General features: G+C 41.4%; 2 protein-coding genes across 3 annotated transcripts; both read left to right on the top strand.

Moving 5' to 3' along the window:
* Positions 1–3,251: 3,251 nt before the first annotated feature.
* On the top strand, positions 3,252–4,187 carry LOC113242960 (olfactory receptor 7D4-like). Its single transcript, XM_026481337.2, is given in 1 exon segment — positions 3,252–4,187. A coding segment is annotated over 1 exon segment (936 nt).
* An 8,950-nt stretch (positions 4,188–13,137) lies between these two features.
* Positions 13,138–26,422, top strand: LOC113242947 (zinc finger protein 426-like). 2 transcript variants are annotated; one of them, XM_048211689.2, is made up of 8 exons: positions 13,138–13,223; positions 13,461–13,531; positions 18,864–18,911; positions 19,406–19,491; positions 20,109–20,235; positions 20,830–20,910; positions 21,505–21,587; positions 22,047–26,422. In XM_048211689.2, the coding sequence occupies exons 1-8, from the start codon at positions 13,195–13,197 to the stop codon at positions 23,313–23,315; spliced, it is 1,794 nt and encodes a 597-aa protein (XP_048067646.1). In that variant the 5' UTR covers positions 13,138–13,194; the 3' UTR covers positions 23,316–26,422. The 2 variants fall into 2 exon arrangements, with proteins under 2 accessions (XP_048067646.1, XP_048067647.1); XM_048211690.2 differs by lacking the exon at positions 13,138–13,223 and having other exon boundaries at positions 13,230–13,531; positions 18,817–18,911.
* The last annotated feature ends 1,067 nt before the right edge of the window (positions 26,423–27,489 follow it).

The raw sequence follows: 27,489 nt of genomic DNA, 5'->3' as shown, positions 1-27,489 counted from the left end.
AAGAAGAATTTCTTTTTTTGAGAATATACCTTCATCTTTGCCTACTGTTGCCTACACAGACATGACTGAAAATTTGCCATTCTTTCATCTTTGTATCCCATGGGACCTGAATTGTTTGCAGCGAGGAATCCAGAAGAACAATTTATTCAATGAAGACTTTTGAGAATTCAGCCACTGAGATGATAATAACATGTCCTGTTGCCCCTTTTCTATAATTCTCTGATGGGAGCCTAGGGGAAAACCCAAATGGGCTCTCCTGGGACAGACTGCAGAGAAAAGAAAGCTTCAGTGATAATCATCAGAGAGGGTAGGATCATTGCTTCGCAGTCAGGGCTAGAGTGAGAAAGTGGGCACTGGGCTTATCTCTAGAGTAATGAGACAGGTACAGTCCCACATTTAGTCTACAAAGCTTAAGTCTCTGTAGTTTGAAGGTGCTTTACTTGCTACTTAAACCAGTCTTCCCCAGCTCTTGTTCTGTTTACTTCTCTCTCTTTCAGAATCCAGAGACGCTCTGCAGTAAGTTATTTTCCAGTGAGTCTCCTCTTTATTCTTTCCGATGAATTCTAGGTTCCTGTTCCATTTCCTGTCCCATCATTTATCATTAACTACTCACTCGACATGTGTTATGCATGATGTGTTGTCCTCTTTGTTCCTCAAGTGATTGGATTTTTAAAAATTATATTCCCTGTTTTTGCTGGCAGATTTGTCTTACTGATAGCACTTAATAGTTCTGTACTGTTGCTTTCCTTTAGTGTCCACAATATATCTACGAAGAATGTAATCATTTCTGACATTCAGTATTCGGGCTAATATCCATTTCCTATCTTACTAATCTCTATAAATATTCAAGAGAATATCGAGTGATTAAGTTGGAGTAGATTGTCTGGGCCTGCTCACAAATTTAATATAAATAATTTAGTGTGTTAATGTAGAATACCCTGTTAGCTGCAGTTTTTTTTTTTTTTAAGTGATCTCTATGCCGAGCATGGTGCTCAGACTCACAATCCGCATGCTCTACTGACTGAACCAGCCAGGTGCCCCTTGGCTGCAGTTTTAAACAACTATTTTTTATTGGGTTAAGAAACTGACCAAAGTTTCTTCATGTAGTAAGAGGCTCTTTCCAGGCAGCTAACCACAGTAATGACTGTTACATTTTCTCAAATACTTTTTCCATTGTGATTATGGTTATGATTCCTCTTTATTTCTCTATTTTTGTGATGTATACTTTTAGCAACAGCATTAATGAGCTTTCCATTCCTAAAATACTTGTGTTACTTGCTTAGGATATATTACTCTTCTTAAATAGATATGACTGCATTGTATTTAACTTCACTATTCCGTGTTGTTGTTGTCTGTCTACATTTAGTCATATGATGAGCTTGAAGAGTCCTTTTTTTTGTGTTATAGTGGATGCTTTTGGTCTCAATCTTTATTATACACCTAACGTTTCATGTGTTAACACCTAGTATGTGCAGGCACCATGTAAATCTTTAGAAAGACAATGGAGAGCAAAAACAGTCACAACCTCTGACCCACAAATAAACATAAAATCACCAATGTGCGAGGCACATTAAGCAATAGTACAGGTTGCTCCACTTGTGCTCCTCACATACTCTGTTCCTCCTGAACCTCACTGTCTGCTCTCCATCTCACTGGCCTATCAAATCCCTTCCATTACCAAGCTCACCCAACCATGGGGAAAGTGCAAATTCTGTTCTCAGGACCTGAAATATGTGCTCTTTCCCTATTTCCCTTGATTAACAATTACCCATCCCTCCTCCTGCAGCTCAAGTATACCTGTTTCAGAAAAGACTTCTATGTACCTCCTCAGACTAAATTGGTTCTCAATATTTTTTCTCTCTTTAATTAATTACAATCTCTAGACATTAGGAATAACAAGGACCTCCCTTCTATCATGATAATGTAAACATTAATTTTCATGTTAAATTTGCCTTTTAATTTTTTTGCCTTTTAATTATTTAAGGATAATTTCCTTTACAGAAGTTTTTGACTATTTTAAATCAAATCTACCAATCATTTTTTTTTTTTTGCAAAGAAAGTGCTGATTTTTAATACAACAGACACCTGCTCCAGAGTGAGCACACAGGGGCACACACTCCCACACAAACTTCGTATTTTACTTTAATAGTTGTGTGCTTCTGTTTCACCCTATTATCTATGTCGTACACCTGCTTTTCTCTCTTCTTAGAAGAATCCACCTGGCAGGTGGTATCTGAAAGAGGGTGGTATAGGCTATTCATTTATGAGAAGTGCTGGAAGGTGGTCAAAAGAGGTACCAGACCTATTGTGTTTTTAATGATCAGAATTATATCTTTGATGGCTGTCTCAGTTTAATACTGATAAGCAATAGCCATACAAGACAGATTTATTGTGATGGTAAGGACAAAAGCTCACATTTTTCAAGTGTCCACAGAATATCACAAGAATCACAGTGTAAACATTACATGCACCATCTCATTTAATTCACTAACCAGGTTTACAGCATAGGGAATATTTACCACTCCCATTGTAGAAGTGTACTATCTGCAGCTACAAGAGATTAACTAACTTTCTCAGGGTCACACAGAGAATAAGTTGGTAGACCAAATTTCTGTTCTAGAAAGACTGACTCAAGATCCCATGTTCTAAATCACAGCTCTATACTGAATTTGGGGATATTTATCTACCAAAGGGATTGACAAATAAAAATAGCTATCATTTATTGACATCCTACTGTGTACAAGAGCACTTTGAATCCTCACAAAGAAGCTAACAGCAGTAACCACATATTTAGGATGAAAAATAATAAGACAATAGTTAACCGTCACATTGATATGAAGCATCACCTCATCGAATTAAGGCTATTTGAGTTGAATACATATTGTATACATAGTATAGAGATATTTGAATTATGGAGATTATCAAAGAAAGACATTTGAAGTCTTCACTTATTTTGAATGCTCATATCATAGAAAAAATTGGTTTATGTCCATTGCCTCAAATAGAACTAGACCAGTGAATAAGAAATTTTAAAAAAATAGAGATGTAAGCTAAATTTTTAAAAGGATACCTAAGTACATTTAGATTGAAAATGAGCTGAGTGAATGAATTATTGCCTTTGAAAGGACTGACGGAAGGTGAAAGATGTCCACCTAACGGTGTTATTATAAAGGTGATGACTGGCTGATGTGCCAGTTGGCTATTCACTGAATATTGCTTTCAACTCCTTCTCTAGCAGGCACATTGGCTACATGGAAGCAGGAAATCATACCAGAGTATCAGAATTCTTCCTCCAGGGCCTCTCAGATGATCCAGAACTGCAGCCCCTGGTCTTTGGTTTGTTTCTGTTCATGTACCTGGTCACTGTACTGGGAAACCTGCTCATCATCTTGGCTATCCTATCTGACTCCAATCTCCACACACCCATGTACTTCTTCCTCTCCAACCTGTCCTCTGTTGACATCTGTTTCATCTCTACCACCGTCCCAAAGATGCTGGTAAACATCCAGGTACACAGCAAAGACATCTCCTACACTGGATGCCTCATTCAGGTGTATTTTTTTATGATTTTTGCTGGAATGGATGGTTTCCTCCTGACTGTGATGGCCTATGACCGGTATGTGGCTATCTGCCATCCCCTGCACTACACAGTCATCATGAACCCACGACTCTGTGGCCTGCTGGTTCTGGTGTGTTGATTCATCATTTTCTGGGTCTCCCTGATTCATGTCCTACTGATGAGGAGGCTGACCTTCTGTCCAGGCACAGAAATTCCACATTTCTTCTGTGAAGTGGTTCAGATTCTCAAGGTGGCCTGCTCTGACGCCCTCATCAATAACATCTTCTTATATGTGTCCACTGCCATACTGGGTGTGTTTCCTCTCATTGGGATCTTCTTTTCATACTCTCTGATTGTCTCCTCTTTAATGAGAATATCCTCTGCAGCAGGAAAATATAAAGCATTTTCAACCTGTGGGTCTCACCTCTCTGTGGTCTCCTTGTACTATGGGACAAGCCTGGGGCTCTATTTCAATCCCTCTGCAACTCATTCTTCCCAGAGCTCAATTGGCTCAGTTATGTACACTGTGGTCACCCCCATGCTGAATCCCTTCATCTACAGCCTGAGGAATAAGGATGTGAAGGGGGCCCTGGGAAGACTCCACAATCGAGGAGCCCTTTGTCCATGATGGGCCACTGGCCTCAGAACCTAGGGGACATTGTGGGCTCCAAAGGCAAATATTGTGCATGCAAATCTTCTGGGTTTTTTCCTTCCTTAAAAAACAGGCCTCATTGCTTATATTCCCAAAGTACCCATGGGTTTGCTTTTGTTAGTTTTTTTTTTTTTTTTTAAGATTTTATTTGTTTATCTGACAGAGAGAGAGATAGCCAGCGAGAGAGGGAACACAAGCAGGGAGAGTGGGAGAGGAAGAACCAGGCTCCCAGCGGAAGAGCCTGATGTGGGGCTCGATCCCAGGACTCTGGGATTGCCCTGAGCCAAAGGCAGACGCTTAATGACTGAGCCACCCAGGTGCCCCTGTTAGGTTTTGTTTTTATGTTGGTTTCTCCTTAACAAACTCCTCAATGATTCTTTTTCTCCTTTTTCTTCCCTATTTGCAATCCATAACATTCTTTGGTCAGCTTTCCTATAGCCATTCCTGAGATTTCCAATATTAGATGTGAAGTGCTTATATCAAGTGCTAGTATGGTTTACTCCTAAATGGTCCTCTGGAATGCTGATATCCTTTACTTTAATTTGGTTGTACATTTGCTTTTCCCTGGAAGAAATGGAATGGAAATCATACAATACTCATAACCAAAGTGCCTGCCATATCAATACTGTACTTGTTGCTCTACATCTGTAAATGTATGTATCTTGACATTTCCTTAAGATATTTTCTCTTTTTTAAAAGATTGAGATTGGGATGTGGAAACCTGACTCTGAGCCCACACTCCTAAGTTTGCTACCATAGTGTTCCTGAAAACACTGCTGTCATTTTCAACTTCAAAAGTGGGGATGTTGATTTGAAATCTCATTTGTTCAGGTTTTTTTAATAAAGATTTTATTTATTCATTTGTCAGAGAGAGAGTGCACAAGCGCAGGGGGCGGCGTGGCAGAAAAAGGGAGAGGGAGAAGCAGGCTCCCCGCTGAGCAAGGAGTCCGATGTGGGATTTGGTCCTAGGACCCTGGGATCATGACCCGAGCCGAAAGCAGACACTTAACTAAGCCACCCAGGTGTCCCTCATTTGTTCAGGTTTGTAGGTAATGTATTGCGTATCACTCAGATATTGCCTCCTATTTGTCTTCTTTCCTCTTCCTTCTTTCCTTCTTATCCTCTGCCCATTCTTTGTTCTATTGGACCTTTATTTCCCATTATTGTGATTTTTAGATACATCCTCAAGATCCTAATACATGTAATAATGACTATAATAGACTAAGACTATTCTGGGGGGAGAGTATTCACAGTAGGTGTAATCAGGGATTGTAGTTCCACACTTGTGAAATGTATTCAGAATTCACTTCACTTGTTAAAAAGAATTTTGATACAGGGCACCTGGGTGGCTCAGTTGGTTAAGTGTCTACCTTTGGCGCAGGTCATGATCCCAGGGTCCTGGGATAGAGCGCCATGTCAGGCTCTCTGCTCAGTGGAGAGCCTGCTTCTTCCTCTCCCTCTGCTTGCTGCTCTCACTGCTTGTGCACTCTCTCTGTCAAATAAATAAAAACAAAATCTTAAAAAAAAAGAATTTTGATAAAAATGAGCCTGCAGTGAGGAGTGTAGTAGTAGAAGCTGTCAGCATTTCTCCTTCATTCCCAGGGATCCTTTCACTTTCTCCATTGCATACCAATCTGACTGCAAATGTTCAGCAACAGGTGCATGGGGTAAGAAGGAACAGGGAATTATGCCCCACCAAGGCCAGCTCTTGATGGAAAGGTGTGAAGTATACCATCTTCTTCACCAAATAGCTAGGATAATTCTCATATTTCCATTTTGCACCACTTTCCAATATTTCCCCACAGGATGAAAACCGCTCAGTTGTTGTGGGAGCTGACTAGGGCATATTTTATTGGATGTATTTTCCTCCCTATATCACCTCCCCTCTCCCTAATCCACGTCCTTGTTCCTTGCTTCTTCCAGTAATGTGCTCACTAATGAATCGTTGGCTCGATGTCTTCTTCTGAGGAACCTAAATGAAGTGAGGTAGTAAAGATTGTGATGGGTATTAAAACAATATCACGGATGGAACTAGTAACTTTTGGGACAAAACCAAACTGAACAAAAAACAAGTATTCCATATATAATTAGATCTTCAAACTACTGAAAAAATCATCACATTTCAGCAATATTGGGGTGGCTTCAATTTACTTTGATTACACTAAGTTTCAAGCAGTGTTTAATTATTGTCTATGTGTACAAATTGAGAGGACCAAAGAGGTAAATAAAATTACAATACAGAATTGTGAGCGTAATACAACCTGTTGAAAAGAAAGGTAAAAGTTTTCAACTCGAGTATCCAGAGAAAATATTTACTTAATGAAATTATTGAGCTATAATTTGCATACCATGAAATTCACCCATTCAAAATGTAAATTCAGTAATTTGAGTAAACTTATAGAATTTCTGTGACCATTACGACAGTGCAATTTTATTTTATTTTTTTAAAGATTTTATTTATTTGAGAGAGAGAGAGAGAGAGACAGCCAGCGACAGAGGGAACACAGGCAGGAGGAGTGGGAGAGGAAGAAGCAGGCTCCCAGTGGAGGAGCCTGATGTGGGTCTCGATCCCAGGACTCTGCGATCATGCCCTGAGCTGAAGGCAGATGCTTAATGACTGAGCCACCCAGGTGCCCCCACAATGCAATTTTAGAACATTTCTATCACTCTAAAAGTTCCCTTGTCTCCAGTTGCAGTTAATGTCCACTCCCACCTCAGTCCTAGTTAACACCTTATCTGCTTCCTGTCTCTGTAATTAGCTTTTTCTAGATATTTTATGTAAATGTAATCATACAATATGTAGTCTTTTGATTCTGGCTTCTTTCACTTAGCATAATGATTTTTGAGGGTTATCTATGTGGAAAACTCATATCAGTATTTTGTTTCTCATAACTGCAGAATAATATTCAAACATATAAATATACCTGTATTTGTTTATTCATTTATCAGCTGGTAGACACTTGGATATTCCAGTCTGGGGTTATCATGAATAATTCGGTTATGAACTTTTGCATGTGCATGTCTGTGTTGACATGTGTTTTCATTTCTTTGGGGTAGATAACTCATGGTGTAATTACTGAGTCACATGGTAAACTGATGTTTCATTTTTAAAAATCTGCTAGACTGTTTTTTCAAAGTGGCTCCTCTATTTTACATTCCCACGAGCAATGAATGATGGTTCCACATTTTCCACATCACCAACACTTGGGATTCAGCAAAAACTTCTAATGGGACAATACTCTTGAGCACTGGGTAACAAATAATCAGTAGAAATTTAACCGAAGAATGGTTTGGGTAAGAAGTAGAGAGGAGAGCTGGAACTACAGGAGAAAGGAACTACATACACACAAACATGGAAAATTCAAGACTAAGGCATTCCAGGAGGATATATGGAACTGATGACCAAGTTATTAAATAAACTAAGATATGTAGATGGAGGACAGCCTATTAAGAATCTAATTTGAGGGACGCCTGGGTGGCTCAGTCGGTTAAGCATCTGACTCTTAATTTTGGCTCAGATCACGATCTCAGGGTTGTGAGATTGAGCCCTGTATTGGCTCTGTGTGGGGAACAGAGCCTGCTTGAGAGTCTCTCTCTCCCTCTGCCCTTCCCCTCTCCTACTCGCTCTGCTGTAAAAAAAAAAAAAAAAAAGAGAGAGAGAGAGAGAGAGGGAGGGAGAGAGAGAGAGAGAGAGAATCTAATTTGACATACCAAGGATTTTGAAAGCAATGGAACACTAGGGCCATGCTATAATCACAGGTGTAGTAATTTAGGATTGTTCTGAGTGGGAGAAATTGGAGGCAGAGAACATTTAGGAGACTGTTGAAGTAGTCGAGGGGAAAAGGTGATGGGGACCTGACCTAGCCAGTGGCAATAAGATGGGAATATTTTGGAAGAGAGGTGTATTAATTTCCTATTGAAGCTGTAAAACATTGCCATAAGTCTAGTGGCTTAAAATGACACAAATTTATTATTTTACATTTCTGGAAGTCAGAAGTCTAAAATGCATCAGCAGTGCTGCTTTCTTTCTGGAGGTGCTTGAAGAAGTCTGTTTACTTGCCTTTTCCAAATTCTAGAGACCTCTCCATTTGTGGGAGTTTTGGAATTCATGTATAAGACTACAAAGCCCTAGTAGAGACCAAGAACAAGGAAAGACATTTTGAGAAGAAGACCTACGCCCAGGCAGTTGGCTTGCTGACCATGGTCCCAGCCACACATGGGGAAACAGCCATATCCTCATGTGGACTTGGCTACAGCCCCATTTGGCCTTGGCACCAGCACCACCCCTCAGGCCCCAGAAGGAGACACATCCACCCATGCCTCTCAGGTAACAGGCTGCTGGCCTCACTCTGAGACGCAGACCTTGAGCAGCCAGCCTGTGATCCAGCACCAGTCTCTCTGATCTGTGGTCTTCTCCACATAAGAATCCAGAAGGACGTATGTCCATCTGTGACTTGGGAGGCAAACCTACTGACCTGGTCTGACCACAGATCTTGAAGCAGCCCACAACCCAGCTCTAGACACTCTGAGCCACGATGTAGGAGGAATCATGCCCACCCAGAGATCCAGGGGGAGACTCATCCATCAGTGCCCACTGAGGCACTCTGTCATGGATGTGGACCCTAAGGCAGTTCTATGACATGGCTCCAGCCCCTCTCAGCTGTGTTGTGGGGTCATTCATGCATTCCTAGTTAGAGCCATACTTTTCTACACAACTGGGAAAATAGCCCTGCCACCTGTGGATCCTGAAGAGAACACTCGTCCCAGGGCCAGTCCTACTGACCAAGGTCCTGGAGGCAGTCCTGTCTACCCAGGGACCAGACAATGTTCACTTCTCTACTAATAGGATTTCCAACCACAGATTGTACTATAGATCCAGGAGCAGCTGTATTACATGGCTCCAACCCAACTCAACTATGACCCCAGAGGCAAAACCCCCAGGCCTGAAACCCAGCAGGAGAAGGTCTTTATCTAGAGAAAGCAGCCTCTGAAGACTGAAAGAAGTGTTTGCTCCTTCAAATGCACAGACCCTAATACCAATACCACTTGTCTGCATGCTCTACCAGCTGACCTGTGAAGAACGCTAAGCTAAATACGTACTGCAGTTACATGCAACAAATATTACCTACCATTATATATTTACCATGAAACATTAAAATATATAAAGCTACCATATCAAGAGTGAGATATGTTTATATATAAACACATTACTAGTACACAAGAGTTCTAGAAACTGATACAGGTATTTATAAGAAATTGTTTTTTAAATAAGGGTGGAATTCCAATTCAGTATGCCAATTAGTTTATCAGTAAGTGGTACTAAAACAATTAGCCATGTTTTCGGGAGGAAAAAATGTGATTGGATCCACTACCACATACTACATGTCAAAATACAGTCCATGCAAATTAGAGATTTAAATGTCTTTAAATATATTTAAGAAGAAAATGATAAAATCCGAATACAATCTATAGTTTAAAGAGATTTTAAAATTAGGGCAAGAAATGCAGTCTTTTAAAAACGGTCTTCTTTGGGGGCGCCTGGGTGGCTCAGTCAGGTAAGGGTCCAACTCTTGGTTTTGGCTCAGGTCATGATCTCGGGGTTGTGGAATTGTGCCCTGCATCAGGCTCCTTGCTGGGCAAGAAGTCTGCTTGAGATTCTCTCCCTCTGCCCACCCCCATGCTCTCTCTCTCTCATAAATAAATAAAATCTTTAAAAAACCAGACTTCTTTGCCTAAGTAACACTTATACCTCTGTACAGGGGGCCTGGAGAGCAGGGTGTGAGGCATGCAGGAGGCAGAGGGGCTAGGCTGGGGCAGTGCCAGGAGCATGAGGGCCACAGTGCTGCAGCCCTGGGGTCCTGGCATTTTTTAGCAACTGTGAAGGCTTCCTTGCAATTCATTTCTTCTCACTACAGTATTAAGAATTATACCAAATTGAAAAGATATGAATGAATATCCTAAAACAAGAAAAAGTAAGACATTTCACTCTTCTTGTTAGTCAGATTCCTCTGGAATAAGCAGAATTGCAGATGGCTTCAATGCAATTTTTTCTGACAGTTACAGTATTTGTTCTATGAGAAAACCAGACCTAAAATATTTTGACAACTAAGATGATGACTCTTATACAGAGACATCAAATGATTTGCCAAAATTTACAGATGGAACCAAGGCCAGATATAGAAATCATAACTACCTGGTTCCCAGTCCTGTACTGAGAATTCTAGACCACACTGCCTTATGTGAAAAAAAAAAAAAAAAAGAGCTGATACTGAAGTGTGTGATGAAGAGTGTGACTCACCTGAACTGGTCAACCAACACACTCAAGAGGAGAGTCCCACAGAAGTTCACACTGCTGAAGATGTTCCGGTTGTTGCAGAAGTGCATGCGCTTTCTGAAGGTTATGATATAGAGACAGAAAACAATTCCTCTGAGAGGCTCCAAGACCAAACTGATGAGGAGCCACCAGCTAAAGTTTGCAAAATTCTTGACAGGAGCCAAGCTTTGAATGTGCCTGCCCAGCAGAACTGGCCTTTACTGAGAGCTAATAGCAGTGACTTCTATAAAGGCAAACTTTGTGAGTTCAACAGCAAATATTTTTCTGCTATAAAGCAGCATATGATGCCGAAGCACAAAGGTACCGATTCAAATGTGTGTCAAATATGCAAGGAAAGTTTCTCTACCCACATGATTCTGATTGAACACAGCAAACTGCATGAAGAGGATCCCTACATTTGTACATACTGTTATAAAACAGTGATTTTTGAGAACCTCAGCCAGCACATTGCAGACACCCATTTTAGTGACCTTTATTGCTGGGAGCAGTGCGATAAACAGTTATCTTCAAGCAGTGAACTCCACCTACATTTCCAGGAGCACAGCTGTGATGAATAGTACTAGCGTCAGTTTTGTCAACGTGAAACCAATGATCCAGAAGACTCGCAAAGCCATGTGGTAAATGAACATGCATGTAAATTAACTAAGTGTTAGTATAACAATGGAGAACATGGACAGCACAGACTCTTAAGCAAAATTACCTTTTTTTGAAAAAGATTTTATTTATTTATTTAGAGAGAGGGCACGTGGGGGGTAGGGGCAGAGGGAGAAGGAGGGAGAGAGTCTCAAGCAGACTCCCCACTGAGTGTGGAGCCAGACACAGGCTCGATCTCATGACCCTGAGATCATGACCTGGGCCTAAATCAAGAGTTGGATGTTTAACTGACTGAGCCACGCAGGCGCCAGCAAAATTCCCTTTGACAAATGTAAAAACTTCTTTGTATGTCAAGTATGTGGTTTTCCAGGTAGACTTAATGTGAATGGTAACAGGCATGTTGCTATTGAACATACTAAAATTTTTCCTCAGGCTTGTGATGACTGTGAAAACAGCTTTTCAAGTATGCTTAGACTATTGCAAACATAAAAATTCACATTTATCTGAAGGGATTAATTTATGTCAATACCATTAACATTCAACACGACAAACTGAAGATCTTAAAGTTCATCTAGATTTCAAGCATTCAGCTGACTTATTTTATAAACATAGTGACGGCTTGATGAGGTTTGGAAATGAGAGGGATTAATAAGTCACCTTCCAGTCCATGAGACAACTTAATTATTTACTTTAACTTCTACAACGTTGATGTAAACTAATAAATTTGACATTTTTGGATATATTAAAAAAACAAATGTTTGTACAATAAAAGACGAAACGTGAACATAACAGAGATTATCAATTCAATCAATGCGTAAAACACATTTGATGATGTGCATGAACAAGACGTTTCTCTTTTTATTGATGAACAACTGACATACAATATTTGATTAGTTTCAGGAGTACACAGTGATTTGACATATATACATCTCATGAAATGGTCACCACAGTAAGTCTAGTTAACAGCTGTCACAATACAAAGAATGGTGAAATGTTACACTGACTATAATCCATAAGTGGGTACATTACACCTCCTATCTTAATTATTTATAACTGGAAGACTGTACCTATTAATCCCCTTCACCTATTTCGTCCATTACCCCCCCGCCCCATAGTTTTGAATAGATGGGATACCCAACCGTGTTTAAAAAGATCTTTATTTAGGGGCGCCTGGGTGGCTCAACCGTTAAGCGTCTGCCTTCGGCTCAGGTCATGATCCCAGGGTCCTGGGATGGAGCCCGGCATCGGGCTCCCTGGTCAGCGAGAAGCCTGCTTCTCCCTCTCCCACTCCCCCTGCTTGTGTTCCCTCTCTCGTTGTGTCTCTCTGTCAAATAAATAAAATCTTAAAAAAAAAAATCTTTATTTACTGCACAAAGGCCACCCAATGAACACCACAGCAAACAAGAGTCCGGGGAGACTTTATAACCTTGCGTGAACACGACAACAATGCCTGGCATCAGTGCTATGCCACAAAACCAAAAGCAGATATACATGCTTGACACAGAAAAAAGATTTACAGGAAATGTCATGACAATGAAACAACGGCGTCAACGACCTGAGCTTAGGAGGGTGTCCGACGTAAATGACACTAAGAGGAAATAAAGGCCCCCAAACGGGATGGACTGCTGGGGTCTCGGGCTTATCGATATGGGACAGCGACCGTAAAAGTTCTAAGATGTGCAGGGAGGCAGGCAGGAAACCTTTCACTGTGCAGGTTGTGAGGTGAATACGAGGGGTCCTTCCACCGCCCAAACCGGGGCTGAACCTCGCCCCACGCAACTCCGGCCCGTCCCCGCGCCGGGGTCTCGCCCTCCGCCCATAGTCGCGCCCACATACCTGCTTCCAGCTCCAGCCGCGTCCTCCGAGCCGCATCCACGCCTCAAACTAAGCGCCCAGCCCAGCCCGCCACGCCGAGCTCGCGCGGGAGCGAACCACAGTTTGGCGGTCTGAGGTGGAAGCCCCGCCCCTCGAGCCCCGGCAGGAAGCGGAAGCGGCGTCACACGCCCGCCGGGGTCTCTTCCGCTGCGTCCTCCGTGCAGCGTTTAGCGCTTCGGGATGGTAGTGGTCACCAGGGGCCGGCTGTGGTGAGGGTGGCGTGAAGGGGAGGGATGGAAGGAGGAATCCAGGGACAGGTTTAGTCAGGGTCGCCGATGGGCCTGTTGAGGGGCCGGGCCGCGCGGGTTCGCATCCGCCTAGATCGCCCGAGAGTCCGCTGGGGCCGGTGGTTCCCGCCTGGAGCCTCTATGGACCTGCTGTGAGGGCGCCTCCGTGGGGTCTTTGTATCCGCTGTGCAAGCGACCTTTGTGACTTTTCTCCTGAAGGAAAGGAATTTCCGCTGTTGGGAGTGACCCAGACTCCGCCCCGCGTCCTCGTTTCCTCCGGGACCTGACCGGTGAGCATTGGGAAAGTTGGTTCACAAGGGCCTGTGTTTCCTTTTCGTGTGGAAGAGAATGTTTCACCTGAGAATGTGGCTTTGTCACGCTCGTCTTTTATTTTGGACACACAGTATCTTAGTAGGAAGGTAATATGCTTGCTCGGATGTCTGTAGTGTGCGTATTTCAGTAGCCAGTTATATACACGTACACCACAAGTCTGTACTAAAGAGAAACAGTTTTCATCTACCTTAACATCCTTCCCTCCCGAACCCGCCCATCCCCACCAAGTTTCAAACCAGGGGACTCCTGGAGAAAAGAATGGAGGCTTTATTACCCCACTTTAAGAATAATTGAATTTCACAATTATAGGACATTTGGATTAAGTGTGTATTTTCCTGACATTTTCGTTTCGTAGGATCTTAACCCTAAAGGAAATGTAAATACTACTGCTATGGCTGTGCGTCGAAGTAGATTGACCCATTTTCGCATTTTGCATGGTTGCTCTCTCTGGCTAAAGAAATGTATTTTTTAGTGGACTGTTTGAGAGTAAAAAGGAAATAAATTGCAGGCATGATATTTGGCCTTTAAATACTTGGTAATATGTCTCCTAAAGATAAGGACATTTTGCTACTAAAATAACACATTGATTTTGCCCCCCAAAATTAAAAATGTTATCTAATGTCTGCTCTGTAAAAATTAAAATCTTACACATTGTTTCAAAATATGCTTTTGGATCTAGGACATGATCAAGGTTCATATATGACAATTGTTTCTTTCAGTCTCTTAAGCTAGAGCAGAGCTATTATTTCTTCATAATACTGACTTGAGTCACATGTTCTTTGAGAAACTCATACTTTCTGATATTTGTGGTTTTATATCCATGGTGTGTTTAAATATTTTCTTTATCTTGTAATTTTGTAATATGGTAATCGGGTCCAGTACAGAGGTAGATAGACTTCTGTCAGAAACGGCCGAGGTAGTAATGCAGTGGGGGCTTAGGAGTGCAAGAGCACCTGTCTCAGGGATTCTAAGAGACGAGGTTCAGCCACTGGTCTCTGACAAAATCAAAGATAGAGAAAGGAGTGGTGGTGAAACAAGATAGAAATATACATCAGTGAGGCCGATACCAGGAAGAGAGGGAACTAGCATCTCAGAGATGGTCTCCAGAGTTCTGAAAATACTTCCGTTTTTTTATAAGGAACATGTGGAACAAAGGTCAGTGTGCACCTCAGGTGAGCAAAGAAAATCCGGTCAGTCGTTGCCTTGGAGTCAATCACAAGGGGTCTTGCTGGCTCAGGGCAGCCCTTAAAGCTTGAGCGGGAAGTTTCAGTTCCCATCTGGGATGCTTTGCCCGTTTGGACTTTTGTCCGAGTTAAGAAATGAGCTGGAAAGAAGACCTTAATCAATTAGAAAGTTTGAGGTCAAAATGGAGGTGGTTGCAGTCCTCTTTCAGTGACTGCATTATGATTTGTTGGCTCTAAGGCCCGGAATTGCTCGGCTCTGCCTTCGTAGTGCACAAGCAACCATACACCTTAGTAAATAAATGGATATGGCTTTGTTCCAATAAAGCTTGATTTACAGAAACAGCCCTGTGATTGATAGTTTGTCAGCTTCAGGGCCAGAGGCTTCAAAAGATCTTTCACTAACTATTTTGTGGGTGATATGTACTTCAGATTATGTTGCATAGAGGAGTTATAAATGTACATCAGGAAGAGTCATTTTATCTCCCCCACAGTCCATAGTAAATGCTCTTCAAATTTACAGTTTCACAAAAATCAGTTAGTTATCTAACGAATAAATTGTAATGTTATCCTGTAATAACTTGTATATTAATGAAAATGGGAAGGATATGGAAGAAGTGAATGGCTAATATATATAAACAAACACATGCACATAAATAAATACATACAACATGTCAATCCAGTACAGTTTAGGTTTAGTTTAGGTTTCTGGAATTGGTCTTGGGGTGATTGTTGATGTCCATAGTTTACTTCTTCAGGGCCAATCCCCTGTTTTCCAGTCTTGACGTTGGCATTAGTCTTTGCATTTCCCCCTGCAGTGTTGCATTGTTTCTGGGTTATTTTGTCCAGTGGTGGGGAATTCCAGGATCCTCTTTTTAGCTTTTCCTACCATGGTGGTCCTTACCCTATGGGTCAGAGATAAAGGAATTCGGCGGGTTGCCAAAAATTCCAACTATATATTTAGGTTTTGGGGAGAGAAATAAACATAGGGTGGGTGCTTACTGCAGCTGGGTCCAGTGTGAGTTCATTGAAGTTAAGACTTTTTAAAAAATCACCTGACTACCATAAGTCTCCACTTTGGTGGTGTGCCACAATGATATTTTGGATCCTCAGGAATTAGTGCCTTAAGTGTCCTCTTAGAGACTGTTTCCTTTTCCCCCATGCATAGTCACTTGTAAATGACTGTACATCCCTTCGTGAAGAATCTGTAGGAAGGTTTATAGTATGAATAGTGGTGATGGTGCAAGATCCTTCCTTTTTGAAGGAGTTCTATGTTTGTGATATGGCCTATGTCTGGAAGTTGGATAGCGGGCTGTGCTGTTCCACTGTGGTCAGTCAGGTCAGAGTTTTGGTTACTGTACTTGAAACTACTTGTTACAGACATCAAATAAAATTCTAGTACATAGGTTGGCAAACCTGGACCCTGGGCCAAATCTGGCCCTCCACCTGTTTTTGTAAATATAGTTTTAGACAAACTTAACCATATTCATTGGTTTACATATTTTCTATGGCTTCTTTGAAACCACAGTGACAGACTTGAGTATATATTAGCACAGAGACTGTTTGGCCCGCTATGCCTAAAATGTACTGTATGGACTGTTAGAGCAGCTTGTTGACTTCTGCCGTAATAGGGTGCATATCTGTTTCATTGCAAGGGACCGATTAGGCTGGGATCAGTGAGCCACCACTAGAGATCTCTGCAGGCCAAAGCACTCTGATTCCTGTTTTATTCCCACTGCTCTTGGTGGTTCATGTGCCCACTTTGTCTTTGGCAATTAAGTGCCGCCTACTTGATTTCTGCTACTTTGGCTTCTCATCATCCGCATTGAAATCAGGGAGTTCGTCTCAGTGATGGTATAGTCCCTACAGTCATACCTCACCTATCATGGAGAATAACCACAGAGGCTTCTAGGATGGAAGCCGTCCACTTATTGGTTTCTCCGTACCTTTGTGGAGAATCTTCTGTTCCCTCAACGTAGAATGGGGAATGGGGCTGTGTATCACACAGGATAAAGCCAATGCCACATTGCTATCTCCCTAGGATTTGCTCCTTCACGTTTTGTTGTGGAAGTTCTGGCATGTGAACTCATTACTGTAGGTCACCATTGAGTCTATGGTACCATCCAAGCAAGTAAGTTGTTAGAGCTTTCTCCAGGTCCATGAGCTAGTAAATATTAAACACAGACTGTCTAATAAGTGCCCCCATGTCAATCAATTTGGCCCAGTTTATTGTTACATTCCACCCTTATGGGTCTGGCATGCTTACAGTTTATTCCCCCACAGGGTACCCAGTTTTCTTCTACATACTATCCTAGTTGGAACTGTTTTGTTGTACAGGCTGTTTTGTCTTGCACAGTGTTGTATCGCTGTTACTCTGGACTGTGAATTCCTTATGTCACTGGAGGCAGTAGCAGGTGGTTTGGGTGGATTTTGAAGAGAAGGAGCATTTCCTTCTAAGACTTGTGCCCCAAGTGAGGTTTCCTCAGTATTTTTAAGCAGAGGAAGGCTCATTTCAGAAACCAAAGGGCAGGAGACTTCCTGATAAGGGAGAGTTAGTGTCTTGTGGATTTAAGATTGTGAGTTTCATCTTGGTCTGACTTGATATCCCCATTCGTTTTTTATTTTCTCATGTTTGATTTTTTGCTCCATAAGCACTGATAAACAGATGTGTCCATTAATAATTGACTGTCTTGTCCCTTAGGAATGTTGGGCCGTTAAGCCCCAGAACATTTTCTTTTTTTTTTTTTTTTTAAGATTTTATTTATTTATTCGACAGAGATAGAGACAGCCAGCGAGAGAGGGAACACAAGCAGGGGGAGTGGGAGAGGAAGAAGCAAGCTCATAGCGGAAGAGCCTGATGTGGGACTCGATCCCATAACGCTGGGATCATGCCCTGAGCCGAAGGCAGACGCTTAACCGCTGTGCCACCCAGGTGCCCCCCAGAACATTTTCTATGTTTCATTGTTTTCTGCATAGTGCCTAGCACGAGACCACAATGTCTTAATTATTTGTGGAAAGAACAAAGGAATAAGCCTGTTACGATAAATTAAAAGGAGGCACAGGGCTCCAAGCCACTCTAAGCTCCGTCAAGTGAAGCTCAAGGGTGTTAACCAAGTTAAACACTTCATTTTTCTCCTCTTCATAATATCCGGCAGTATTCTAGGCCAGTGCTGGTCCATGGAAATATAATGTGTAGGCCAAGTATGTGATTAAAGCTTTTCTGTAACTGCAATAAACAAAAAAGAAGGAAATCATATGTAATAATATACTTTATCCCATCTATTGAAATTCAGCATGTAACTTATATAAGAATTGAGGTTTTTAAAATTCTTCTCATCATACCAAGTATTCAGAATTCATTGGACACTAAAGTTTCATCAGATGTATTTTATGTGTTTGAATCATGTAATAAATACAGTTGAGAAAGTAGATGTATTTAAGTTTATGCAAACATATTTAAGTTTTCTAATAAGTAAATCTGCAAAAAGTTTTAAATTTAAAATTTAATTAAAAATAAATAAAATCCAAAATCCTGTTTTACTAACTGCATATCAAGTACTCAATAGTGTATGTGGCTTCTGGCCACAAAATGGACAGGGCAGTTCTAGAATGATGTCTGATCATATTTGGGAATAAGAACCTCAGAATCTCAAACATTTGAGAGAAGCCTATCTGCATTCAACTGTGGCTCTCTTTTTTTTCTTAATTGCCTGGTATTGGACCAATGATTAGAGTTCTGTGAATCTAGCTGTATCAGCTATGGAATAGGGCTATGACATTTATTGTAAAGGGTTGTTATGATAATTAGGTGGGCTGATGCACGTACAGCTCCTAGTGAGACAGGCATCTGTCATGTATCTATCGTCAGGAAATGGCAATAGCTGTTACTGACTTTCATGCCAAAGGTTATAACATTTTTGGTGAGTTTCCCATATATCATCTACAGAGAGCTAATGTATGATGTTTGATGATGAATTAGTAATGCTTACTGATTAATGATTGATATGAAAAGTACTCTGGGTAACACTGTGTCAGGAGTAATGACTGCCGTATTTACTTAGATTCTTAAGTTGCACTGAAGTGATCTTGGCATCAAATTTCTCATCAGGCAAATTTCATCACTCTCCCAGGATGGCAGCCATTGATCTGACCCATGGTAAGTCGTTGATTCTCATTTTCAGAGGATTCTTAAAGGTCACCCCTACACAATATAGGGCCCAGGGATCTGGGCCGAAGCAGTCAGGCTGCTGGTTCAGTTACAGCTGAAATATGCTGGAGAATGCTGTTATCTAAGTTAGCTTCCTTGTGTGTATGGTTTGGGACTTGGTGTCGGATAATCCCATTGATGAGTTTTATTATCTTGGGCAAATAAAGAATCGGATTTCCCAGGGATTAGGTTTGCATATACCTGTAAAAAATAAGATGATGACCTGTTTCCTCGTGGGCATTATGTCTAGCATGTCCCTTTTATGGTTCCAGGTGAGGCAGGGCCACTCTGATATTTTATGGCAGTAGTGTGAATTTGTTTGAGATTTCTTGAGTGTGCAGGGATATACGGGAATCTCAGACTATGATGCAATGATTTTCAGGTGGGTGAATCTGGGAAATATGGTCATGCTGTGTTCTACGTATTCTTTTTTTTCCTCGAAGATCTTTCTAGTGGTCCTTTTTCTCTCCCTGAGGAAAATACAGAGGCAGAAAGGATGGTGGCTGTCTGGCTGAAAAATTATCAACAGGTAATAAAAAAGCGTATCAATCAACAGAATGCCATATTTATATCTACCAGGTGGGTACATTCCTTCTAGGCACATCTGTGTCCTGAGCTCCTGACAGGAAATAAACCCCACACAAGGACTGGATCCCCAGTTGCATTTTCCCTGGGAGTGGAAACTCTCATATTGAAAAGGGAGTAGCCTGAAAATAATCTTAGTATTTCAGTAATCATTTATGAACCTCATGAATACCAGGGGCAAGTTTCCACCTTGCTAGGTGCTCTGCCATGGTAAGGAAGGTGTAAGTGCCTTTTTCTCAATGAATTTAGTCATTCTACGCTCCTTATCAAGGATCTTTAGTGTGCTCAGAAGTCTGCTGCAATATAGGGAAATAAGAAGAACTGCTCTGGTTTTGCTGAGATAAACTCAAAATCTTAAAAGGTGCCATTAAAGCCATATGAGTGGAGATGAGCAGTGAGTGAGTCTAGATGGGGAGAAGAGGACCTAGGAGCATAGACCTGTGGGAGGATAATGAGAAATCTCATAGCCCTGCAGGGGTATTGAGTCTTGCACCCTCATTCTCCCATGAACGTTGGTGTAGATCTTTCTTGTCTCAAGCCAACATGGGTGTGATGGTTTAGATTGCAGTGACCTTCAAGGATGTGGCAGTGGACTTCACCCAGGAGGAGTGGCTATTACTGGACCTCACTCAGAGAAACCTATACAGAAACGTGATGCTGGAGAACTACCAGAACCTGGTCGCAGTAGGTAAGGCTGCCAACATTCCAGATACGTGTCATATACTTCATGTGTTTCCAGCCTTGATGATGCCCTGTCTGAACATAATTGGAAAAAAGAGGTGCACAGTCCCTGCCCTAATGGGTCATAATATGCAGCGGGTGTTCTGTAAACGTGGCCCTGAGGCCAACAGCAGCACCATCACTCTGTTTGGAATTTACCATCTTAGACTCCACTTTTGGCGTTTTGAATGATAAAGCTGGGATTGTTGCCCCATCTTCTGTGTTTCATTAAGCCATCCTGATAATTGTGATGCACTCCAGTGTTTGAGGACCACTGTTCTAGTGGTTTCCCCATCAGAACGAAGATCCCCTTTCTTCATCTCCTTTATTTCCTATTTGAATAAGTGTCTTTATGCCTTTTGAACACGTGCATACATTCAAATTTGGCTTTCAGGGGTCAAGAGATAAGTACTCTAGTCACAGAAGGGGAGTATTTGCCTCTTTTGTGGTCCTTTCGGGATAATTTTTCTGCTTTCATTAGAAATACAGTTCCGGATTCATCAGAGGCTGTGTCATCTCTTGCATGAGGCTCTCCTGTTAATGTATCTTTTCCTGTGGACAGAATATCAACTGTCGAAACCTAAGCTGATCGCTTGGTTGGAACAACAAGAGCTGAGGACAGTGGAGAAGGGAGTTTTCCAAGGTGAGTGTTGTTAACAGACTTAACTGGTCAATCAGAGGGATGGCATCTTTTCAACTTTAATGTGTAAAAATTTTAAGATACATTTGTCTCAGAGGGCTGAAACTGTTTATCTCTGATGTTTTTGGATATCTTCAACTTCCTTCAGTCTTCTACTTAAAATTTCTATGATTGCACAAATGACTTGTCCTAAGTCTTTAAGTTTATCATTTTGGTGTATCCTCCTTGTCCAGGTATTTTTCACGTGTCTACTTGATGATACGTTACCTTGATAATATTTTGTTATTGTTTACATCATGTTTGATTTTCAGAAAATTATTTTTTAGTAAGCCACTGAAGTCTGTCCCTACACACTTGTTGTATTTTTCCCATAAACAAATTGGTGAACCTTTTTTCTTGTTATTTTATCATTTTTAATATTAAATAAAACTGAGTCTTTTTTTAACTTTCTTTTTTATTATGTTATGTTAGTCACCATACAGTACATCATTAGTTTTTGATGTAGTGTTCCATGAAAAACTGAGTCTTAATTTAAAATTGTTTAGCCTGTGATTTCTTTCTGCAAATACTTAAATTTGTGTTTTTGTTTTACTTCAGAATGGGAAACACAACCTCAAACTGAAAGGTCAGCGTCTCACCAGGATTTTTTTGGAGGAAAAACAGCCATTGAAATACAAAAAGTAAGATTGATATGTGACATTTCTTACATTCCACGTTGAAAAAAGATTGGTGGTCCTATTATAAAATTCAGTGCAAGTGTGAGATATTTGAGACAAATGGCATTCACCAAAAACAGAGAATGAGAGATACTCTGAATGTGATGATTTGGGATTTATAATCCAAATCTGTCTGGAAAATTATTATTCCTTAGATGCCACAGGTACACATTCCCAGATATATAACTTGTTATGGAATCTTTAAAACATTTTTATGAAATTTTAATGGAATGATCTTAAGAGTAGATGGCATCAGTTTTTGGCAGAAGAGTTCCCTGGTTTAACTTGAAAGAAATCAACAGGAACTGTATTTATGTAATGAAAATGCTAAGAGTCATCATCATCATGTTTCTTGTATTATAAGGTTGAGATTTATAATCAGTCTGAAAATCCTCTCATCAACTTTCATCCCTTCATCCACAGGAAAGGACCCGCCATGGAGCAAAACTCTCTGACTGTGAGCAACGTGGCAAAGTCTTGAGTAAACATTTAAACCTTAAGACACACATGAGAACTCAAAATAGAGGGAACAGTTTTGAGTGTAATCAGTATCACAATGGCCTTCTTAATCTGCAAAAGAAAAACTCTGCTAGAGAGAAACTTTCTGAGTTGAATCAGTGTGGTAAAGTCTTTAGCCGGACTCCACATACAGTGTATGAGAGAACCAGCGTGGCAGAAAAGACTTTTGCATGCAGTGACTGCGGGAAAACATTCATTAGTCGTTCACACCTTCAGGCACATAGGAGAACTCACAGTGGAAGAGAGTTCAATGAATGGAAGCAGTTTATAAAAGCTTCCGTTTTCTCAGCAGGCCAGAATGAGCATGTGCAGACACACGCTGCTCAAGAACTCCATGAATGTAAACAATGTGGGAAGTCTTATGCAGATTCCAAGTGCCTCAATAATCACATCATCCGACTTCACACTGGAAGAAAACCCTTTGAATGTAGTGAATGTAGGAAAGCCTTCACTACATCCTCACGCCTTTATGTGCATTTGAGAATTCACACTGGAGAGAAGCCCTATCGATGTAAAGAATGTGGGAAACACTTCCAGTGGCCCTCACTCCTTCGTAAACATGTTCGTACTCACAGTGGCGAGAAGCCCTATAAATGTAAGGAATGTGGAAAAGCTGTCAGTCGTTCTTCAGTTCTTAATGAACATTTGAGAATTCACACTGGAGAGAAGCCCTATAAATGTAAGGAATGTGGGAAACACTTCGCTTGGCTGTCAGTCCTTCGTAAACATGTTCAAACTCACAGTGGCGAGAAGCCCTATAAATGTAAGGAATGTGGGAAAGCCCTCAGTAGTTCCTCAATTCTTAATGAACACTTGAGAATTCACACTGGAGAGAAGCCCTATAAATGTAAGGAATGTGGGAAAGCCTTTACCAATTCCTCACGACTTAGTGTACATTTGAGAATTCACACCGGAGAGAAACCCTATCAATGTAAGGAATGTGGGAAAGCTTTTGTTTGGCCCTCAGTCCTTAAAAAACATCTACGAACTCACAGTGGAGAGAAGCCCTTTGAATGTGGTGAATGTGAGAAAGCCTTCAGTAATTCCTCATATCTTAATGAACGTTTGAGACCTCCTGCTGGAGAGAAAACCTTTCAATGTGGTGAGTGTGGGGAAGCCTTTCGGACTTTCTTATATTTTAATAGCCATTTAAGAAATCACTCTCGAGAGTAGCCCTATGAACGGAAGTACTGTGGGAAAGCTTTCACTAGTGTTGTCCTCCTGATTTGACATTTAAGTATTTGCACTGGAGAGAAACCGTGTTAATGTAAGGAATATGAGAAAGGCTTCACTTGGTCTTCCACGCTTCATAAACATACACAAATTCAAAGTAGACAGAGACCCTGTAAGTGTACGGACTATGGGAAAGCCTTCACTACTTGCACATTTGAAGTCACACTGGAGATAAACGGTATGAATGTAAACACCGAGGGAAAACCTTCTCTGTTTCCTCAAGCCAAACTCAACATGGAAAAAATTGATACCAGAGAGCAACCCCTTGAACGTAAGGAATGTGGGAAAGGCTTCACATCGTAGTCATGATTTAACACCTAAAACATGCACAATAGATTGAAGACTTAACATACATAATAAGTGTGACAAGGTCTGTTATTCCAGTGCATTTCAAAAGATAAAAGAAGCCGCATTGGAGGGAAACCGTATGAATAAATATGAGGAACGTGGAAAGGCCCACAGGTGTCCCATTGAGTACATGAAAGAACTCACTAGTTAGATGCCTATGATGTTAAGCAATGTGGAAAAGCAATCAGAGTCTCCTACAAACCATGCTGGAGGAACACAGTGAAGTTGTTAAATGTGAGAGACGTGTGGGACTCAGCTTACAGGCTCACTTCATAGATCTGTTGTGAACACGTGCCACTCTGCCCTGGTCATTGGCTTTCTGGCCCTGATAGCCGTGCTAGTCCAGTCTCGTCTCTATGCCTGGTTTGCAGCCTGGCCCCACGTGGGACTGCCACCGTTAGACTCGATGCTATACAAGGCACCTGGATCCTCTAGATACACTGACCTTGTCTGATGTGTGAAGATGGTGAACACATGAATCAGTTCACTGCTCACAGAGTCCCATCTACAGCGCCTCATGCTGGTGAAGGGGGAGGATAATCAGGTTTCTATAAGTTTCCTGAAAATGCTCCGTTTCTTTCTCACACCTGATCTTTCTGGGTCAGGAAAGACGTTAGAAATGGTGAGGTTATACACCCTGATCTCATAGCCCTGGAAAGAGAGCAACACACGTAATACTAGGTTAGAAAGTATTTTTAACCTCAGGCAGTACGTGGAGAGGCTGGGAACAGAGAATGTTCTCTTTGTTCCTAAATCACCACAGCCTGGAAGAGCAATTATGTCCTTTGCCTGTGACATGCTGGCATGTGACACGCTGGTTCGTTTACATCACATCAAATGCTGTGACATAGGAAACCTTGTGAATAGGACCCGTCCTGATACTCTGTTATACTTGATGCCCCACTGGCAGTTCTTGAAAGTGGCCTTTGGACAGAGACACAGAATCCATCAGAACCTTGTTTCATATTTTGAGTTAACACATTCATATACTTGTAACGCTTGAGCAGCCTTTAGTTACATCATGGGTGGCCTTGGAGGGTACAGCAGCTTATTGTCACTTCCCTTCTGGCTTAATCAAATCAGTGCAGTACACTCCAAATCAAGTTTAATGATAACTCCTGATCAGATGTGACCTGGATAGGGGCACCTGGGTGGTTCAGTTGGTTAAATGTCCCAGCTGTTGATTTCAGCTCAGGTCTCGATCTCAGGGTTGTGAGTTCAAGCCGTGCATTGGGCTTCAGGCTGAGCGTGGAGCCTACCTAAAAAGAAGTGAGCTGGGTACATTCCTCTCTGTGTTTGAAGGTGACTGAGATATGAAGTGATTCTCTTTAAGTGTGGGTATAGTCGTAACTGCATCGTGTGTATTGCAGTATATAATAACACTGGCCTTAAGTGACATTATCTCAAAACCCACAAGTCCTAATTCCATCAATTTGATACCACCATCAGTAACATCTCTGTGTGCCAATAACAATGCTCGCTGACTTTCGTCTCAGTGGGATCCTCTTTTCGTACTCTGGGATTGTCTCTTCCTTAATAAGAAATATGAAGCATTTCCCACCTGTGGGTCTCACTGCTTGTGATCTCCTTTTCCTATGGGAGAAGCCTGGCAGTCTAGCTCAGTAGAGAAGCTCAGTTACCTCAGTGATGTGCGCTGTGGTCACACCCATGCTGAACTCCTTTGTCAACAGCCTGGGCAACAAGGATGTAATGGGGATCCTGGGAAGACTTCTCCACCTAGGAGAGAGAGTCTGTGTTGGGCCACTGGCCTCAGACCCAAGAGGACATTGTGGGCCCCAGATGCAAATATTGTGAATTTAAGTTTTCTGGTTATTTTACTCATGTAGTAGGTGTATTTATTTTCCTGTATTCCCAGAGTACCTATGACTTGCTTCTATTTGTCTTTGTTTCTCAACAGCCTCTTCAGTAACTACTTTGTTACCTTTCTTCCTAACTTACAGCACCAAATTTCCGTCTTGGTCAGATTTCCTATAGCCATTCCTCATATGTCCAACATTAGATAATGAAGCACATCAGATGTGGCATGATTTTCACATTCATTTAGTTGGGTGTGTTCTTCACATAAGTGGAATGAAAAGGGTACTACGGTTGTAATTGAAGCGCTTGCCATATCCAGACTGTTCTTGCGGTTTTACATGTGTCATTTTATGGAATTATGAGATTTCTTAGAGATATTTTCGCATTTACCCTATTTTTCACAAAAAGTTTGTGATTGCAATCTATCCTACCCGGGACACAGTGACATAATTTTGAACTTCCAGTGTAGGAATCTAGATTTGAGTAGTGCTTTGCTTAGGTGTTTTTATGTGGCATATTGCATAGGGTAAGTCTGACATATTGCCTCATTCTTTGTCTTCTATCCTCTTTCATCCCCTCTCTCCCTTTATTATCTTTGTTAATTGCACCTTTATTTTCTTATTGCCAACAAGACCCAGGTGGAAACTACTTTTCTCAGTGCATGACTGGCAGCTGGTGGAGGGATAGAAGAATGAAAAATGAATGTTTAATGGGTAGAGTATCCTTTTGGGAATATGAAAACATCTGGAAATGGATAGTGGTAATGGTCGCACAAAAACCAATATACTTGATGCCAACTGAATAGAATTGTACACCTAAGTGTTTAAAATGGGGAATTTTGTTACATGTGTTTAAACAATAAAAAAGTGACTAAATGGAAAGAGATTGTGAGATTTCTTTCTGATAATATCTTTAATTCCATAATGTAATTGATGGTTGCTGGGATTTTTTTAAGAGAAATTTTTTAATATTAGCCCTCAATAGTCTAGACCAGGATCTCAAAACATCAATATTGACGTTGATGTTTAATAGTTTGTTGTAAGGGCTGTCCTATGTATTGTAGACTTTTAAAAGAACCCTGTCATCCATGCAGTAGGTGCCAGCGCATAGTTGTGATAACTAGAAATGATTATAGACACTGCCTATTATGGTGTAGGGGGCAAAACTAGTCTGTCTGACAACCACTGAAGAACAGTTTGTAGGTGCTAGAGTTGATGGTGTTAGCGTTTACATCGATGGGAATAAGAGGAAGAAGAGAATTGCGGGGAGGATAAAACATTAGCTTAATATTGATTAACAGTGAGTTGAGGGACCTACAGAACACCTCATTGGTAATAGTGTATCAGTTGTACTGGTGTGTTCATCGGTCTGCACTGGTGCTAGTATAAATTAAGTACATACTTCTCCAGTTTGAGAGCCTGCTTCTCTCCCCTCCCCTAACACAACATACCACCATATGCAGCAATGACTGAGAAGTGATCAAATACATTTTGGATACTATTGCCCTAGTCATCTTTTGCTTTGATCTAGTTATGTGATAAATTAAGATTTCCTTAAGATGAAAGGTGGCAGAATATGAGGTCCCCACTTGAATACCCCCACCGCAACAATAATTAGGCAGCCTTCTGTGAACAAAAGTGCCTTCATGGAAGTTTTGAAATCAGTAGGAGACTGCAAAACCCTGGTAGAGCCCAAGAACAGGGAGGGACATTTTGAGAAGGCAGACCTGTGCCCAAGTGGTCAGCTTGCTGACCATGGTCCCAGCCACATACCTGAAAATAGCCATATTCCCATGTGGACTTGGCTACAGCCCCATTTGGCCTTGGCACCAGCACCATCCCTTAGGCCCCAGAGGGAGATAGATACATCCACCCATGCTTCTCAGCTGTGGTCTTCCCCACAAAGGAATCCAGAGGCACTTGTGTCCACCTGGTTCCTGGAGGCAGGC

This window comes from Ursus arctos, unplaced genomic scaffold (assembly GCF_023065955.2).
Source record: "Ursus arctos isolate Adak ecotype North America unplaced genomic scaffold, UrsArc2.0 scaffold_14, whole genome shotgun sequence".
NCBI lineage: Eukaryota > Metazoa > Chordata > Mammalia > Carnivora > Ursidae > Ursus > Ursus arctos.
The sequence above is the reverse complement of the archived record's forward strand: the minus strand, read 5'-3'. Positions and strand labels throughout refer to the sequence as shown.

What these genes read in the sequence shown, in the direction of transcription:
- LOC113242947 (XM_048211689.2), top strand. Translation starts at nt 13,195, where the DNA reads ATGGTAGTGGTCACCAGGGGCCGGCTGTG. An exon ending in GTCACCAGGGGCCGGCTGTG is followed by an intron (nt 13,224 to 13,460) that starts GTGAGGGTGGCG and finishes TTTCTCCTGAAG; the next exon opens with GAAAGGAATTTCCGCTGTTG. An exon ending in CAGCCATTGAAATACAAAAA is followed by an intron (nt 21,588 to 22,046) that starts GTAAGATTGATA and finishes CTTCATCCACAG; the next exon opens with GAAAGGACCCGCCATGGAGC.